Source organism: Meriones unguiculatus, chromosome 7, assembly GCF_030254825.1.
Source record: "Meriones unguiculatus strain TT.TT164.6M chromosome 7, Bangor_MerUng_6.1, whole genome shotgun sequence".
Taxonomy (NCBI): Eukaryota; Metazoa; Chordata; class Mammalia; order Rodentia; family Muridae; genus Meriones; species Meriones unguiculatus.
In genome coordinates this window covers 60,678,976-60,697,710 of record NC_083355.1, presented here as the reverse complement: position 1 = coordinate 60,697,710, position 18,735 = coordinate 60,678,976, and the positions used below count along the sequence as shown (strand labels likewise).

The following is an 18,735-nucleotide window of genomic DNA, read 5'->3' as shown; positions in this document are numbered from 1 at the left end:
TTCTCCCCCTATACCCTCTCCCTAGTCCCCTTTAGGGGAGGACCTCCTCTTCTTTTATTTGATCATAACTTATCAGATCTCATCAAGGCTAGCTGGATCATCTTCCTCTGTGGCCTGGCACAGCTGTATCCCTCCCCCCACAGGGGGAGGTAATCAAAGAATTGGCCACTGAGTTCTTGTCAGAGATAGCCCCTGCTTCCCTTAATAGGGAACCCACTTGGAAACTGGCAGCCTATGGGCTTCCTGTGAACAGGGGGTCTAAGTCCTCTCCATGCATGGTCCTTAAGAGTATTGGTCTCTGCAGCACTCCTGGGCCCATGTATTGCTGCAGTGGAGTGGAACCTAAAGATCTAGTCACCTTTCCAGGGGCTTTACCAAGGACCTCTAAAAACACAACTGGAGAATCATCAGACTGAGAAGTGTTGGTTAAAGAGTAGGCTATGAAGGGACAGTTTGATTTTTCCAGTAGAGAAAGAATATTTAACACATGACTTAAGACTTGACCCTAATAATGGATTGATGCCATATGTAAAACTAAAGTTATGAAATTAAAAGTTAAAAAAATGGTTCTGGCTTTGAATATAACTTGCAAACAATTTGTCTAGAACACAAGTACATAAATTAATAGGAATATAGGAATTTAGTTATTAGTAATGAAAAGCTCCCTTTTTAGATACCATGCAGTATTTATTTTACTTTGTGTTATCTAAAAAGGATGGTTGTTCTTTGCATTCAAAGGTAAAATTCTAAGACAGCATACTTATAAAAACAGAATATATATTTATAATATATATTTAATTTTATTTATAATTATATATATTTATAATATAATATTATCATAATACTTATATAAACAGAATAATAAAGTTTGCTTATATGTAAAAATATTTTTATTACTTTTTAAAATATTTAGAGTCTGTGTAGACCCATTGTCATTCTCCATTCTGCAGGGGGGGCGGGGAGGAGGAGGCTGGATTTTGGCTGGGTCCTGGAACTCGGCTTCTGGACAGAGAATGGGGGTTCTGTGTCTTTCAGGGGCAACTAGATCACTTTAGGGTAAAGCACCAGCATGGTAAGCTGGGATGTGGAAAAGGTTTTCCACAGAGTGTTACAGTTTAGCTCTTTTAGCATGAGGTCAATGGTGGCAATGGAAACTCAGGCATTCCCAAGCCTATAGCAATACCAAACGGCATGCAGCTCCTGGTCAGGCTACTGTGCTGAGTATAGCAGAGGTGTGGGCAGAAGCCCATCCTTGGTCAGTTTGGAGCCAAGACACCCAGCGAGGCCCAGGCCCAATGTGCCAGAAAGCAGGCCCCATGAAGGATAAATGGTGACTCTTAGATAGTCCCTATTATTTTTTTAATTTTTATTAATTACACTTTATTCACTTTGTATCCCCCCATAAACCCCTCCCTCCGTCCCTTCCAGTCCCACCCTCCCTCCCCCTTCTCCACACATGCCCCTCCCCAAGTCCACTGATAGGGGAGGTCTTCCTCTCCTTCCTTCTGATTCTAGTCTATGATATCTCATCAGAAGTGGCTGCTTTGTCTTCCTCTGTGGCCTGTTAAGGCTGTTCCCCTCTCAGGGGGAGGTGATCAAAGAGCAGGCCAATCAGTTCCTGTCAGAGATAGTCCCTGTTCCCAGGGAACCCACTTGGACACTAAATTCTCATTGGCTACGTCTGTGCAGAGGTTCTAGGTTATCTCCATCAATGGTCGTTGGTTGGAATATCAGTCTCAGAAAAGACCCCTGTGCTCAGATTTTTTGGTTTTGTTGCTCTCCTTGTGGAGCTCCTGTTCTATCCAGGTCTTACTATTTCCCACTTCTTTCATAAGATTCCATGCACTCTGCCCAAAGGTTGCCCATAAGTCTCAGCATCTGCTTTGATACCCTGCAGGGTAGAGCCTTTCAGAGGCCCTCTGTGGCAGGCTCCTGTCCTTTTCCCTGTTTCTTCTTCTTTTGATGTCCAGCTCTTTGCCTTTCTGAATGGGGATTGAGCATTTTAGCTGGAGTCCTCCCACTTGATTAGTTTTTTTAGGTGTACAGATTTTAGTATGTTTATCCTATATTATATGTCTAATATCCACTTATGAGTGAGTATATAGCCTGTTTGTCTTTCTGCTTCTGGGATAGCTCACTCAGGATGATCTTTTCCAGTTCCCACCATTTACCTGCAAATTTCATGATTTCATTGTTTTTTTATTGCTGAGTAATATTCTATTGTGTAGACATACCATAATTTCTGTATCCATTCCTCAGTTGAGGGACATCTGCGTTGTTTCTAGGTTCTGGCTATTACAAATATAGCTGCTACAAACATAAACAAATCAAGTAATCCAATTTTAAAAAAAATGGGGTACAGAGCTAAACAGAGAATTCTCAATAGAGGAATATCAAATGGCCGAAAAACACTTAAATGTTCAACGTCCTTGGCCATCAGGGAAATGCAAATTCAAACGACCCTGAGATTTCACCTACACCCATCAGAATGGCTAAGCTCAAAAGCTCAAGTGACTACACATGCTAGAGAGGTTGTGGAGAAAGGGGAACCCTCCTCTATTGCTGGTGGGAATGTAAAATTGTACAACCACTTTGGAAATCAATCTGGCGCTTTCTCAGACCATTAGGAATAGTGCTGCCTCAAGATCCAGCTATACCACTCCTAGGCATATATCCAAAAGATGTTCAAGTACACAACAAGTATATTTGCTCTTAGATAGTCTTGAAGTGAGAAAGCTCTAGCCATTATTTGTGTGAAATCAAGGGCAGAGGAAGGGATTTTGAAGTTGAATGTGTTTGATTCCCTGGGGTCAGGGATACAAAACCATCCTATCACAGAAGGAAAATACAGTTCTTAATTTTCCTCTGGAGTGCGAGAGGGTGTTGGGGGAGTAGAGGGAGGTTCTCCCAGAACAATTGAAGGTCACTGCTGGACTGAGATTCTTAGCAGGTTGGGCAGTTTCCTTACCAGGGAAGGGTCTGTCCTGTAATCTGCCCTGAGGGCTATGTGGCCTCCTGACAAGACCTGGAATCACCCAGATCAAGAGAGACTTTTAAAACCTCACTGAGAAAAGGGAGTCTATCATAGACAGAGCACAAAAAATTGGCTATCCAGAAACAACCAACTTCAGCCTTATCCAGCAGAGTCCTACAGTGCATGTGCTTAGAAGTCAGAGAACAACTTGTGGAGCCAGTTCTGTGCTTTCACCATGTGAGTTCTGAGGATGGAGCTCAGGTCTTCAGGCTCGGGAGCAGTTGTGTATCTGCTGAGCCATCTCTCATATACATCCCAGTGTCAATGTATTTTATAACTTTACTATAGAATACAGTAAATAGAGGAAAAGATATTTAATAGCTGAGCTTAGTACTGATACCACATTCTCTGTACTTTTGTTCTCTGTGTATGGCTGGACTTTTGGACCCACCAGCAGAGCAAATAATGACACAGAGGCTTTTTAATAATTAAAAGTTTAGGCATTTTTGCTGGGCAGATTCCCAGCCAGTTTCCAAGCTTAACGCTACTAAAACTGGCAGTATGTCCCGCCACATGGCTCACTCTACCTCTCTGCTCCTATTCATGTCCATCCACCTCCATGTCCTGCCTGCAAATCTCCCACCTTTGCTTCCTTCCTCTCGGAGTCCCTCTCTCTCTCCCAGAAGTTCCACCCTCCACTTTTCTGCTCAGATATTGGCTGTCAGCTCTATTGCATCCTGCTTAGGCAAGTGAGGAAGGACAAATGTTTACAAAATATGAGAGCGGTGCGCGGCCATGGAAATGGCAATGCTAAGATCTGGCTAGTCGGCTAGCACCTAACTACCTGCCTGTCTCCAGTCAAAATCTAATGTACGGAGGCGCACGCACACCAAGTGCTCCACGGTGCACGTTCCCTTTGTGCCTCCTCAAGGATTGCGGGTCGGTTAGAAGCAGCATGGTGCTTCCACAGGATATTGCTGCATCTACTCTGCTCTGTAGTGACTATATGCCACAGGGTTTACTTGAGTTTTTCTTTTGGGGGGGCAGGGGGGGAAAGTCGGTTGTTTTGTTAATTTTTTTTCTTTATTTTTTTTTTTAAAGGAAAGAATGACTGATCATTGTGTCCTTGTCTAAGACATGCTTCATTGACTTCAAGTACTTTTTTTGGCCAACAAATTCTAAACATAGAGTACCCATAATCAGCTCAGTATTGGATTGAAAAATGATTTGAAAACTATTGGCAGGAATGGCTGTAATTATTAAATTTACTGCAGAACAAGGAAAGGTAGCAAAATTGGCTTTTTGTCAAATGGCACTAGTTTTATTAGCAAAAAAAAAAAAATCATCATTTGCAGGGTCAGAGTGAAAGGAGGATCCAAAGATCCATTCTGTCGTAATTATAGTTTCACCTATACATATTATGCAAAGCTAATATTTAAAGCATTCGCCAAAATTAACTTCCTCTGCATGTCTTTTATAGCACAGTGAATTGCAGCAGCTTTTTATGGCTTGCTGCTTTTGTATGCCATAATAATCTGTAATTATGGGTTTGCTGCAAATGATATAGGATTTGTTTAATATGACCATCTGAAAAGATAACCCTGACTAGCTAGATTTGTTTAATGAATGCTAGTTATATAATGCCTTAGAAGCATTGGTATCTTCATTTTGTATTTTGTCACCAGACCAGTTATTTAGAATTTCATTTTAATTTTTAAATTAGAGAATTTTTTTATGTCTTTTATCTAAGGAGGTAAGTATGAGAGAGATATTTTCTTTAGTTTCCTGCTCAAAAATCTAAATAAATCTAATCACTCAATTAACAAGTTAAGAGATTTTGATCTCTTCATATATGTGTCTATATCCTGAATTTAGAGAAGCAGCCTAGGAGAAAAATGATTTTGATCATACCTAAATTTGAAATTTATCTTTGAATATTTTCAGTGTTAATAATTATAGCAGATTACAGCAGCTTTTTACAGCTTTCTGTTTTTGTGTGCTACTTAAGGCAGGTGGTGAGTATTCAAGTGGATAAGGCTCTTGATGTTGTGGTTTGAGCGGTGTCTTACTATGTATTCAGGCCAGCCTTGAGCACCTCCTGAAGCTCCTGTGTCAGCCTCCCCAAGTTAAGGATTACAGAAGTGTATCTCCTTGTCGAGCTCCACAAGCTCTTTTAAACTGAGTCCCCACTGTTTCCTCCTTTGGCCAAGGGTGTGTAGGGTAGGCTAATGCCTGGGCTTGGTGGTTTGTGTTCTGTGGAATAAGCAGGGTCATTCTTAGGGTTTGTTTATAAGAAGTTTAAAAGAGAAATTTCTAAAAACTGTATTCCATTTAGTGCTATCAAGATTGAATGATTTATATTTTATTTGTTATTCTGAGGTTTGTACACAGGAGCCTTTAATTCATCTTTACACATAAGTCTAGGTTGTACTTACAGAAAAATGGAATTTAAGTAGTTTTCTGTGATTTGCCTATGATCACAGAGTAAGCTAACTATGCTCCCTCTTTCTTCATAATGTAAACTTCTATGTTCTGTAAGGAAGATTCATTGTTTAGAAACGAGTCACCTGTTTAAGTATGTCACTCACTAGGAGAAAGTAAAAGTAAAAAATAGAAATATTTTACTGCATCAAAAAGAAATCCGTTTTCACCGGCCATGATGGAATATGCTTTCATCTCAGCCTTCAGGAGGCAGAGGCAGGTGGATCTCTGAGTTCCCAACAGCCTAGGCCACACGAGTCTCAAACAAACAAACAAACAAATAAACAAAAAGGTAGTTTTAGTTTTTCATTGCCGTTTAAAACATGATTTAATTATAGTTAAGTGAACTTTCCTATGGGTCCTAGCTATTTATTTAGTAATTTATATTGTATAATACCCTTTTTGAAAGTCCTGTACACAGAAAATTTAAGCTTTAAATTTATTTTTTTCATTTGTCACAAAAAAAGGCACTTTAAGAAAAAGTAAGGTATATAAATTAGATACAGAAGACCAGCTAGTAAATCACTTAACTTTCTGAACCATTTGTTCTCATGTATAAGATTGATTTCCATATCCACTCAGTTACCATTATGGACAGGACAGCAGACATTAGATTGGAGCCAGTCTTATTTCTCATTATCTAGTTACACAGTTTTGGAAATGAAAGAGTAAATCAAGATAACTATTTAATGTTATAATATGGTATTAAATGGCTGGTTTTAGAACTAGCAAAAACACTTTAAAAGCAGCTCAATATGTTAATAAACATCTTCCTGAGATACACACACACACACACACACACACACACACACAAAGCCAACCAGTTGTGGAAGATTAATTTTTATGTTAACATTTTTAAAATCAATAATGAACTGTCTATTGTTAGGAATTGGAGATGATATGGTGAGCAGAGAAACTGATTACCTGCTCACATTTCTATATATCCATATTATAGTTCTCAATTTTGAGGGCTGAAACCTCAAAAAAATGTAACACAGTAGACTTTCTTCTTAAAATCATGCCAGTACTGCACAAACCAGTATTTTTTTAAGTTTGTTGAAATATAGTTTACATAAAATAAGTGCCTTTTTTGGTAAGGCAGTTTTGATATATACTCAGCATTTTGGTAGTGAAAAAATTATATACATTTTACCAAAAATTATCAGATTAAACATTTAAAATTTGGAGGCTTTAGCTGAAGCTATTCCTCAGTAATGGAGCACTTGCCTATGTTCTATGAGGCCAAGAGTTCAATCCCCAGTACCATTCCCATACCCAAAAGGAAGTTTAATAGCATCTAAATCAGGACTTTTAAAATCTGTATTTATTCTGAATTTTTTTTTACATTTGTTTTGATAGGTAGGTCCTAGTTTTCCCAACTGGTTTATCTTTCAAGAAAAATATGGATAAATTAGATAGATAGATAGATAGATAGATAGATAGATAGATAGATAGATAGATAGATAGATAGATAGATAGAATACAAAGACAAGCTCATTCCCTGACTCTAGTAGAATAACAGGAAAATAAGGTCATTCTGTAACTATGTGTAAATATAAATAGAGGCAAGAACACTAACTCCTCACCCCTCATACAACAAATTATCCTCTTCTGGCATGAATTACTAATATATTTTACCAGTGACAGCTCTCCTACTGCTTAAATTGAAGATATCAAGAAAACAACCTGTGATCTTCCTAACACCACTTACTCCAAGAATGGCCTCTACAGCCCGCAGTTTATATTTGAAGCTTGACCTTAACGTTTCCATGTCATTATAAGGGTGCACTGGTTCACTATATGTATTCTCATTCTATTATCATCAGTAAAAACCAGAATGAAATGACATTTCAAGATGCTGAAACTATGTCTCTAAATCTGGATTATCTTCATGAGATAAACGTTATCAGATGGATAGATTTCACTGGTTTTTAAATCTGCATGTTTAATGTATTTCAGGGAATTGATTTCTGATACTTTTGATCTTCAAAGATGATCTACATTTAAAAGCTTCTGTTTAAATTGTGAATCCATTAGCAACAGTTTCAAAAGGGCTTCCTTATAAAATAAACAAACTGCTTCATCAGAAAAGTTTTCCCTACTATTTGCCCTTATTCCTATAATGAGAAAGCTAGCTGGGAGGTGGTGGCTCACGCCTTTAATCCCAGCACTTGGGAGGCAGAGGTAGGTAGATCTCTGTGAGTTCAAGGTCAGCCTAGTTTATAGACAGAGTTCCAGGATAGCAAGGACAACACAGAGAAGAAAGCTAAATTGAATATATTTCTATTTATTCAGATGTTTAATTGTGATATTAGCAATGCAATGAAGTCCTCATTTCGTTTCTAATATTTTATGATTCCTAGGACAGTATTATTTCCACTCACTTGTGTTTTTTTTGTTTTTGTTTTATCAGTGAAAACTCAGATGCAACAAGGATTAATCTCTATAGCAGCCCGTACTGTTATTACCCATCTGGTGAATCACTTGGGCCATTATCCAATGAGTGGTGGTCCTGCTATGTTAACAAGTCAGGTCTGTGAAAATCATGACAATCATTACAGTGAAAGTACTGAACTTTCTCCTGAGCTCTTTGCAAGTCCAAATATTCAGTTTTTTGTGCTGAATAATACAACCTTAGTGTCTTGTATCCAGATAAAATCAGAAGAAAGTATGCCAGGAGGAGGTTTAGCTGCTGGCCTTTTGTCAGCCAACTCAAATGTTAGAATCATAGTACGTGATCTCTCTGGAAAGTATTCATGGGATTCTGCCATACTGTATGGACCACCCATTGTAAGTGGTTTGCCTGAACCTACATCTGTCATACTTTCAATGTCTCACCAAGATAAACCAGAAGAGCCACCTACATCTAACGAATGCTTAGAAGACATAACAGTAAAAGATGGACTTTCTCTCCAGCTTAGAAGATTTAGAGAAACTGTACCAACTTGGTCTACAATAAGAGAGGAAGAAGATGTCCTTGATGAGCTCCTGCAGTATTTAGGCACTACAAGTCCTGAATGTTTACAGAGAACTGGAATCTCCCTCAATGTTCCTGCTCCACAACCTGTATGTATTTCTGAAAAACAGGAGAATGACGTCATTAATGCAATCCTTAAGCAATACACAGAAGAAAAAGAGTTTGTAGAGAAGCACTTTAATGACTTAAACATGAAAGCCTCGGAACAAGATGAACCAACACCTCAGAAGCCCCAGTCAGCATTTTATTACTGCAGATTGCTTCTTAGTATATTGGGAATGAATTCCTGGGACAAACGGTAAGAAGAGAGAAAAGGTTTTTGGTTTTTGTTTTGTTTTTGTTTAACTGTGTGTGTGTCTGTGTCCTTATTTTGTGATCAATAATTTTAGTCTCTCTTTTTTTTTCTTATTGAATTCTATCTACCATGCTGGAGAGATGGCTTAGTAGCTAAGTGTATATGCTGCTCTTTCAGATGACCCAAGTTTAGTTGCTAGCATCTCCTGTGAGCACCTCATAATTAACTCCACCTCCAGTGACTCTCATGCCCTCTTCTGGCCTGGCCTCCTTGGGCATTGGACTCACTTGCACACACCTATACACAGACACACACATATACACATAATTAAGAAAATTACAAAAACGGGAGCTGAAGAGTTGATTGAGTGATTAAGAGCACTTGTTAGAGGATCCAGGTTCTATTCCCAGCACCACATGGCGGCCAACAGCTACCTGTAACTATACTTCTAGAGGACCCCACATCCTCTCCTGACCTCCGTACCAACCAGAACACTCAGACACAAAAAATCATCTTTTATAAAAATCATTTGAAAAGAAAATAAAAACGTATAAATTCTATCTGCCAGTTAGTTTTTTGGCCAATAGGCAAATTGTTTGGGTTTCTTTATTTGGCAAGTTTTTTTTTTTTTTGAACTGTTGATTTATATTAAAATTCAAAGTAATAAAAATACTTAATCCAGTACATTCTTAACATGTTCATGCTAACTACTAAGACTATATAACTCACAAATTATACTCCTATAATCGAAAGAACATCAAATTTTTAAACCTTCATTTAAGCCTATCAGTTTTTAAGACCAGTCACAATGTTTGTTTCAAATTTGAATTAAGGTAGTAACTGAAAATTCAGGATCAAATCAAGAAAATAATGGATTTTTTTCTTTTTCCTATTTTGTCCTCTTATACATGTCATAAAATCTTATTTAAAAACATAGAGTACAGAGTATGTTGATATACACCTGTACTCCCAGCATTCTGAAGATGGAAGAAAGGTCAGCTTGGGCTACAAGAGACCCTGTCTCTAAAATCAAGACAAAATAACCTTAGGAGTGCAGAACAGTAATAGGGTGTAGTTTGTGCTCGTAAGGCCTGTGCTCCAGTACGGAACACCAAAACCAAAGAGCTTACAAGAAGCAAATTAGAAATTAAATAAAAAGAACATTGGACTTAAGTCAGAACTAGGTTAGAGATCCTTTGTCTTTGAACTTTGGCCTATACGATCTAAATTAAGAATAATTTTTACCTTAATAGTAGAAATAAATAATGTAAAAACTCTTAAGATTTACTTTATATAAAGCATTACTTGTATATATTTAGGTCTTTTTGTTTGCTCTGGTTGGTTTTTTTGTTTTGTTTTGTTTTGCCAGGATTGCATGTAAATCCAGGCTTTTTTTTAACTGGCTTTGTAGCTGAGGATGACCTTGAACCTCTGATTTTTCTGTCTCCACCTTTCAAGTGCTGAGACTATAGGTATGCGCCAACATGCCTGGCTACATTTAGGTTTTGTTGTTTTTAATAAGAATTGAACCCAGGATCTTGTTTTTAATTTTTGTGGTATCAAAAGATATAGTAGAGTAAATTACATTATTCACTTTATCATTAAATAAGAGAGGTAGTTTTATTCATCTTCACGTAGGTGGGAGGGAGGGGCTCGGATGACTGGATGAGTAAATGGACGGTACTCCAGCTGCATGTGGAGCGTCAAGATAGACCTGCTGTCCCTCTTGCTGAGCAGTTACATTTGCACTGCTTGAAAACCTTCCACTTGTTAGGCAATATTCTTGCCTAGGCCATTTTCTGTTGCTTTTCATTTACTTTCTGAGGTATAAGGGCACACACTTGCTGCATAGCTCATGGTGGAAGTCAAAGAACAACTCACATGAGTCTTTTCTGTCTTTCCACTGTCAAGAGTTCAGGGGATTATACACAATATTACCTGGTGAGCCACTTCTACAGTCCCCTAAGCCATTTTATATAAAAAAGCAGAGTTTACCTGATGTTCTGTCTGACTACAAATACTTGTCATTTAGTTATTATAGACATACATTCAAGATTCTTGTTAGGAGATGGTCTATATATTGTCTTCTGAGAAAAGTTAAAGATGAAAAGCTGTATTTTATGATAGTAAGTTTTTCTACTTTCCGTCATAAGTAAGTACATTTTGTACTTTGTATTGATTTTTATGTACATATTTAGCACACAAAGTAAAAAAGTATGTTTATTCATATTTAAAAGACATAATAGGACTGAGGGTTTAGACTTATATATAACACACAGACATATATATAATAATAGGACCGAGAGTGTGTTTGTGTATGTGGGGGGGGCGTGGATAGATAGATAGATTTCCAGTATGTGTAAGCCCGTGATTTGATTCTCTTGTACTACATTCATAACACACACACACACACACACGCACACACACACACAGAAAAAAAGTTTTAGTAGATGTAATATAAAACAAAGGAAAAAAGTAAATTCTTACAAATCCTTGTATTCATTTCCCTCGATATACGTTTGAGGTACTCAGAACATCTTCAAGGAGAGATTGAACTGGCCTTGATAAGGTACACGTCAGAAATGAAAGAAGTCTTTGTAGAAATAATGACATATATTCTTTACATTTTTCTCGGGTCTGGTTCTCTTCTGTGTTAGAAGTGTGGAAAGACAAGAAAAGTATAAAAGTTGTATGAGTAGAATGGGAAGTATTTCTGGGCTGTCGAGTCCTTCTCTGTAAAGCTGATAAATGTTTATAAATCTCTCTACTTAGGAGGAGCTTTCATCTCCTGAAGAAGAATGAAAAGCTGCTTAGAGAACTTCGGAACTTGGATTCAAGGCAGTGGTGAGTTCCTGGGAAACCTTCATATTACTAAACTTGATAAACTCTCAGCCATTTTTTTTTGATAGAAATACTGTTAGTAGCAGTAGTTAGTACTGTTAGTAGTAGTAGCAGTAGTAGTTAGTAAACAGTAATACTGTGCTATTGGATTAATTTTTTGAACTGAAACTATGTCACTGTACCTTAAATAATTTTTTTGTTTGTTTTTTGGGGTTTTTTGTTGTTGTTGTTGTTGGTTTGGTTTGGTTTTGGTTTTGGTTTTTTGAGTCAAGGTTTCTCTGTGTCGCCTTGGCTGTCCTGAAACTCACTTTGTAGACCAGGCTGGCCTTGAACTCACAGAGATCCATCTGCCTCTGCCTCCCTGAGTGCTAGGATTACAGGTGTGCTCCACCACGCCCAGCTGATAAATCAATTTTTTTTCACTTTTTTTTATTTATTAATTACACTTTATTCATTTTGTATCCCCCCATAAGCTCCTCCCTCCTTCCCTCCCTATCCCACCCTCCCTCCCCTTTCTGCATGCATGCCCTTCCCCAAGTCCACTGATAGGGGAGGGTCTCCTCTCCTTTCTGATCTTAGTCTATCAGTTCACATCAAAAGTGTTCTCTACTGTGGCCTGGTAAGGATGCTTCCCCCTCAGGGGGAGGTGATCAAAGAGCAGGCCAATCAGATTATGTCAGAGGCAGTCCCCCTTCCCATTACTATGTAACCCACTTGGACACTGAACTGCCATGGGCTACATCTGTGCAGCGGTTCTAGGTTATCTCCATGAATAGTCCTTGGTTGGAGTATGAGTCTCTGGGAAGTTCCCTGTGTTCAAATTTTCTTGTTCTGTTGCTCTCCTTGTGGAGACCTTGTCCTCTCCAGCTCTTACTATTTCCCACTTCTTACATAAAATTCCATTCACTCTGCCCAACAGTTGGCCATCAGGCTCAGCATCTGCTTTGATAGTCTGCAGGGCAGAGGCTTTCAGAGGCCCTCTGTGGCAGGCTCCTAGTTTGTTTCCGGTTTTCTTCTTCTGGCTTTCAGAAGCCCTCTGTAGCAGGTTCCTAGGTTGTTTCCTGTTTTCTTCTTCTTTTGATATCCATCCTCTTTGCCTTTCCGGATGGGGATTGGACATTTTAGTTAGGGTCCACTCTCTTGCTTAGTTTCTTTAGATGCACAGGTTTTAGTGGGTTTGTCCTATGTTGTATGTCTATATGAGTGAGTATATACCATGTGTGTCTTTTTGCTTCTGGGACAACTCACTCAGGATGATCCTTTCTGGCTGGAGAGATGGCTCAGCCGTTAAAGGCTAGGCTCACAACCATAAATATAAGATAAATTAATTTTTAAGAAAAATTTAAAACTATATTAAGATGTTTTTGATATATTTGAAACAATTTTTATGTGCATTTCACAATCTTCTTTTTAATTGGAGAAAACTAACTGAATATGTAAAATATCATCAGATTTCTGTGCCATACTTAATCATTACTCATTGACTGTTCTGGTGCTTATGATGGATTAGAAAGCTAATTTAAAACAAGCCACCTGCTGACATCACTGTTGTACAAGAATTCAAAGTGAAATGAGCTGTTAAGGACATTTGCTACATGAACTTTTTAAAAGCCCTATGTTGGGTCATTTTCTTGAGTGTCAGAAAAGTTACCCTTTTATTCATATATTATTGTGCTTTATCTCTTCTGCCTGTATATGATCCTCTTCATCTTGTGCTTCTTTATATTCACACATGTGCTTAGCGCACTCAGGAAGAGGGGACTTCACTTAGGAACTGCCCTCCTGAGACTAGCCTGTGGGCATGTCTGTGGGGCATTGCCTTGCTTGCTAATTGATGTAGGAGAGCCCAGCCCACTGTGGATTGTACCATCCTTAGGCAGGGGGGTCGGGTTGTAGCTTGCCTGGGAGCACACCAGTAGGCATTGTTTCTCCATGGCCTCTGCTTCAGTAACTGCCTTGAGTTTTTGCCTTTGCTGCACTGTATGGTGGACAAACCCTTTCCTCCCCAAGCAAGTTGCTTTTTGATCAGTCTTTTCTTTGGTCAGGGTATATTGTTCTGGTCAGAGTCTTTTGGTCAGAGTTTGTTTGGAATAAACAAAAGTTCCTATTACAGATTTAATAGGTTGTATCTGTGTCTGTGTGCAGGTACACATGTATTTGCAAGTGCATGTGGAGATAAGAGACAACTCGGAATATCGTTTCTCAGGTGTCATCTACCCCATTTCTTGTACGGGGTTTCTCACTGGCCTTAAGCTCGTTTGGCGTGGCTGTTTGGACAGTGAACCCCGAGGATCCGCATGTTTTTCCCTCCCGGGCACTGGTATAAATACACACCATCACACCTGCTTTTTTTTTAAGTAGGTTTTAGGGACTCACACTCAGATCCCTGTGCCTACATAGCAAGTACTTTACCAAATAAGCTCTCTCTTCTGTTCCTATGTTCATTAGTTTCTGTTCTGATATTTTTTATTACTTTTCATAAGCATTGTTTTCTTTTTTTCTCATAGCAGAATCTTCTGATCCATAGTCAGACACTGCATCCATCACATCACTGGCTCACCACTATTTCTTAGACCTAGAACTGAATGTTGTTTTTATTTTTTGGGTTTTGTGCTGTTTTATTAACAATGAAATGACCCCAGGTTGTATGTTCCAGCTAAATGTATAGCGTCTAATCCACCCTTCAAGCCCCAACTTAACCATCAGTTTCTGGAAAGCTTTGCCATAAATTGCTGCCAACCTCCTTAATTTATCTAATTAACTTGGTCCTTATGTTTAAAAATAAAATTGGTAAAAAGCAGAAAGTGTTTCCATATTTCATCTGTTCTCAACAGTTTCTCTTGTAATTGACATCTTGTCTTAGTGTGCAGCTTTAAAATTTACAAAACAATACTGAAATGCAGTTATTATCTAATATGTTAGCTAATAATAATATGTTTACTAAATAAGATCAGCACAATCTGATTTTTAGAGCTGCTTTTGTTTAGTGTGTTGAGGAGTGCCAGTCTGGTTTGTGTAGCAGCTGCCACCTTTCTGACCTCACCAGCCCTGTGTGCAGGCTCCGCCTTCTCTGTCATGGCGTGCCTGCTACCACCCGCCTTTTAAATTCATTGTAGTAGAACAAGGAGTTGGAGCTTGTGATTTTGATTTGCTACATATTAATGGGTATTTTTAAGTGATTAAAATGGCCATTTGTATATCTTTGGGTGGAAAGTATTCATATTCGTACTGAATTAAATAATGCCTTCTAAAATTTTCATGTCTACCGAGAACCTTAGAGTGTAATTTGAAAATCAGGGTGCAGATATAATTAAGATAAGGTCATCTAGGATTAAATGTACTCCCAAATCTGACTGTTGTTCCATAAGAAAGACACATGCATATATAAAGAAAGCAAGTGACCAGGCAGCTCATAACGGTGATTCTATTTTTACCAAAATTTTGTAGATTTTCTTGAATCTTCATTCATTTTCTGTTTCTATGTGCCTTTAGGACATATTTTTTAAATTTTAGATTTTTTTTTTTAAATAATTTTCACCAGTTAAATTGGGTTTTATTTTCAATAGAGGCCACTCAGATCCAGACTTTGTAATTCTGGAAGTCCCACTTCCCAAATACAAGTTACTTGTGACTGCTTAGACTAGATTAGGTTAACATTATATTGGTTACATTGAAAGTTTCCTTGTGTCTTTACCATCTGAAATGAAATTATACCAGTTACAGAAACTTGCTAAAACTTCTTTATTGCTGGCGTGGAAACCCATGGTCATGATTTATGTTTTCAAAAATGCAGAAAAATCTGGCTATTAGACTTAAATACTATCTGGCTTATTAGTTTTAAATACTATAGTTTCTATCTGTTTATTGTTAGCTATGATCAGTTCATTCATTCATTTTTATATAATTTGGTAACAAAAAACTTTATGTCTGGTCCAATTTTGGAGTCAGGATGTATGAGTCCTTCTTATTTGTTTTTCTGGTCGTAAAGTTTGCTAACATTCACGAAACATAGATGGTCTAGTTAGCTTGGGTTGCCAGACTTCTTATAAGTTTGCTATTATACACACTTTTTAAATTCAGAAAGAACTAAAACTTAATTGTCCGAGAATTTGGCAGCTAACCCATGCAGTTTTGTGTATATTTCTTTGTTGTTGAATGCCATTTTGGGGAATACACTTCTTACTGAGATTCAGTCACACGCACAATGATCAGCTTCTTATATGATTCATGCATTCATGTTTATCTATCCTTGCCTATACTCTTTTCATTTCCCAAACTCTTACCTTTACCATATTCATTGTTACTTCAAGTGTTCTTTATTTCTCCAATCAGAATATTGCCTTTCTTTTGGTCCAGTGTCAGTTTTGTCACTTTTATGACATTTTTGTTTATATTGCAATTATTTGTCTTCTTCTGTAGACTACGACATCTAAGTATTTTTCATAGTCTTACTGCTATATACTCTGTACATAGAATTTAATTAGCAAACAAATAAATGAATGGCATAATCTTTTGTTTTGTAGCCGAGAGACACACAAGATTGCAGTATTTTATGTTGCTGAAGGACAAGAAGATAAATACTCCATTCTCACCAATATAGGAGGAAGCCAAGCATATGAAGATTTTGTAGCTGGCCTTGGTTGGGAGGTACTGTTTTTAGGTTATACCAGCAATCATTTTACATTTAGCTCTCAATCACTCTGCAGATATCATAAACCAAGGATGTTTTAGTTCCTCATATAAAATAATGGAACACTTGTATAAAACGAATGTGTATTCTCTTATATAATTTAAAGCATGCCTAAGGTACTTATACCTAGCAGTTTAAAAACTGTATTTTTTTATTGCTGTGCTATACTGTTTGAGAAATAGTTACAAGAGGGGCTGGGAAGATGGACTAGTTGGTTGTATGCTTACCTAATGAGCATAAGGACTGAGTTTGGCTCTCCAGCACCCATGTAAAAGCCAGGCACAGTGGCAGGAATTTGTAACCCCAGTAGTGGGAGAGTAGAGACAAACAGATCCCGAGAGCTCACTGACTGGCCTACTAGCCAAATCCACAAACTCCAGATTCAACAAATTTTGATGAATGTATATTTAATGCAACACAGTCAAAATAATATCCTTGGTAGCCATTTAAACTTACAATGAAATTTTTTCTTATAGTTGATAGTTGTTGCACAGAATTTGTACTGATGGTATCTGGTAAAGTTGTTGAAGACCATTGCACTAGACTATGAGCTTGTGGAGGGCTGGCACTTCTTACTGACCTATGCATCTAATGCCAATGCTTTCCACAGTGTCTAACATATAAGCTTTTCCCACTTGGTATGTAATATATAGGTTACAAGCCAGTTCATGTGTGAATTATGTAAGCATCAGAGATGACAAAAGATTCAAATAAGATGGTATATGTAAAAATGCCTTGTAAATATTTTTAAAACACAACAAATGGATTTTATATATTGAAGAACCATAGAATCATTACTAAAAATGAGGGATACATGAGAAAAAGAGCAAATTGAAAGGACTCATATACCTCCTGATTTCAGATATTACTACTAAACAGTACTAATCAAGATAGTGTGGTACTCAGACAAGGATAGAACTACAGAACAGTGAAATACAAGAGAGTACAGAAATAAGCTCTCAAGTTATAGTCAGCTGGATTTTAACCTACGATATGTAGTGGAGAAGGAAAAATAATCTTTTCAATAAATGTTGCTGACATAACCAGAAGAGGAGGAGGAAGAAGTAGTAGTCGTCGTCATAGTAGTCTTTGTCATTGTCGTCAGGAGCGTGGAGAAATGTGGCCATTAAGACAGTTTGATTCCCAGCACCCATGCTGGAAGCCTCACAACTGCCTGTAACTCAAGTTCTATAGTATCCAGCAACCCACAAGTACTTGCAGTCATGTGCACATAGTACCCCCCCAACACACACACACACACACACACACACTGACAACACATGCATATACACATAATTAAAGTCATTTATGAATGAAGTCAGACCATAGTATATAAAAGAATTAACTCAAAAGAGATCAAAGACCTAAAATTATAAAGCACGTAGAAGATAATATAGGTGTAAATATTTATGACCTTGTGTTTGGCAGAGATTTCTTAGTGGTGGCACTAAAAGCCTGAGCAAGAACAAAAATAGTGCTCATGGAAATTAAACATGTTGTACTCCAAAGGGCAATGTCAGTAAAGTGAGGGACTCGCAGATTGGGGGAAACAATTGCTCATCATGTATTTGAGAAAAGATTTATACATAGAATATTAGAAAAAATTCTACAAATTAAAAAGTGGAATGTGATCCAATTAAAAAAAAAAATCCCAAAGTCCTACTACTGGACATGCCAACATGGATGGAAGAAAATTTCACAAAATTTCCCTCAATGAAGAAAAGAAAAACCAGTTATTTTTGCTTTTGTTTTTGTTTTTTTCTTGAATAGGACCACAATGCTTTAGGTCATTCCAAAACACATGCAAACAGGCAACACTAACTGGAGTCGATATAACAAAAACAAAGACACAATCATGGATTTGAAAAGACATTGTTGAGGGGACACAAGAAGTTGGGAGGGAGGTGAAAACAGTGCAAATACCACTATATAAAATAATGCAATTGTAGTTATGTATGAAATCCTCCAATTAAAAAAAATGGCCATAGGAACATAATAAATATTGCTCTAAAGATAGGTAAATGCTCAATAAATACATGAAAAGACTCTTGTCATCATTAGCCATCAGAGAAACAAAGAAGAAAACTACAATGAGTATCTCCTCCTATCCAGCAGGGTAGTTAGAATAAAAAATGTCCAGTAGTAACTTTAGCTAGGATTTAGGGCAATCTGATCTCTCATATTCTGCTAGAAGAGGTATGACATGCTGTAATATGGTTGGTTGGGTAGTTAAACATAGAGTATCATATGGCCAGGGTGTCCTGTGGCATATGTCCAATATGGGTTGCTGTTGCTGTGATGAAACACCACGACAGAAGCAACTTGGGGAGGAAAAGGTCTATTTAGCTTACACTTCTGCATCCTGTTTAGCACTGAAGAAATTCAGGACAGAGCTCACAGGGTAGGAACCTGGAGGTAGAGGCTGATGTAGAGCCTGCTTACTGGCTTGTTTATCATGGCTTGCTCAGCATGCTTTC

The 18,735-nt window shown here is 37.7% G+C and overlaps 1 protein-coding gene across 8 annotated transcripts in view; it reads left to right on the top strand.

Moving 5' to 3' along the window:
* The window catches only part of Ralgapa1 (Ral GTPase activating protein catalytic subunit alpha 1), a 245,380-nt gene that overhangs the window by 158,427 nt on the left and 68,218 nt on the right, over positions 1-18,735 (top strand). For all 8 annotated transcript variants that reach the window (XM_060387516.1, XM_060387510.1, XM_060387514.1 and 5 more), the window contains 3 exons: positions 7,869-8,730; positions 11,500-11,571; positions 16,092-16,215. In XM_060387516.1, the coding sequence (XP_060243499.1) occupies positions 7,869-8,730; positions 11,500-11,571; positions 16,092-16,215 (1,058 nt within the window). The remainder of the gene's footprint in view (positions 1-7,868; positions 8,731-11,499; positions 11,572-16,091; positions 16,216-18,735) is intronic.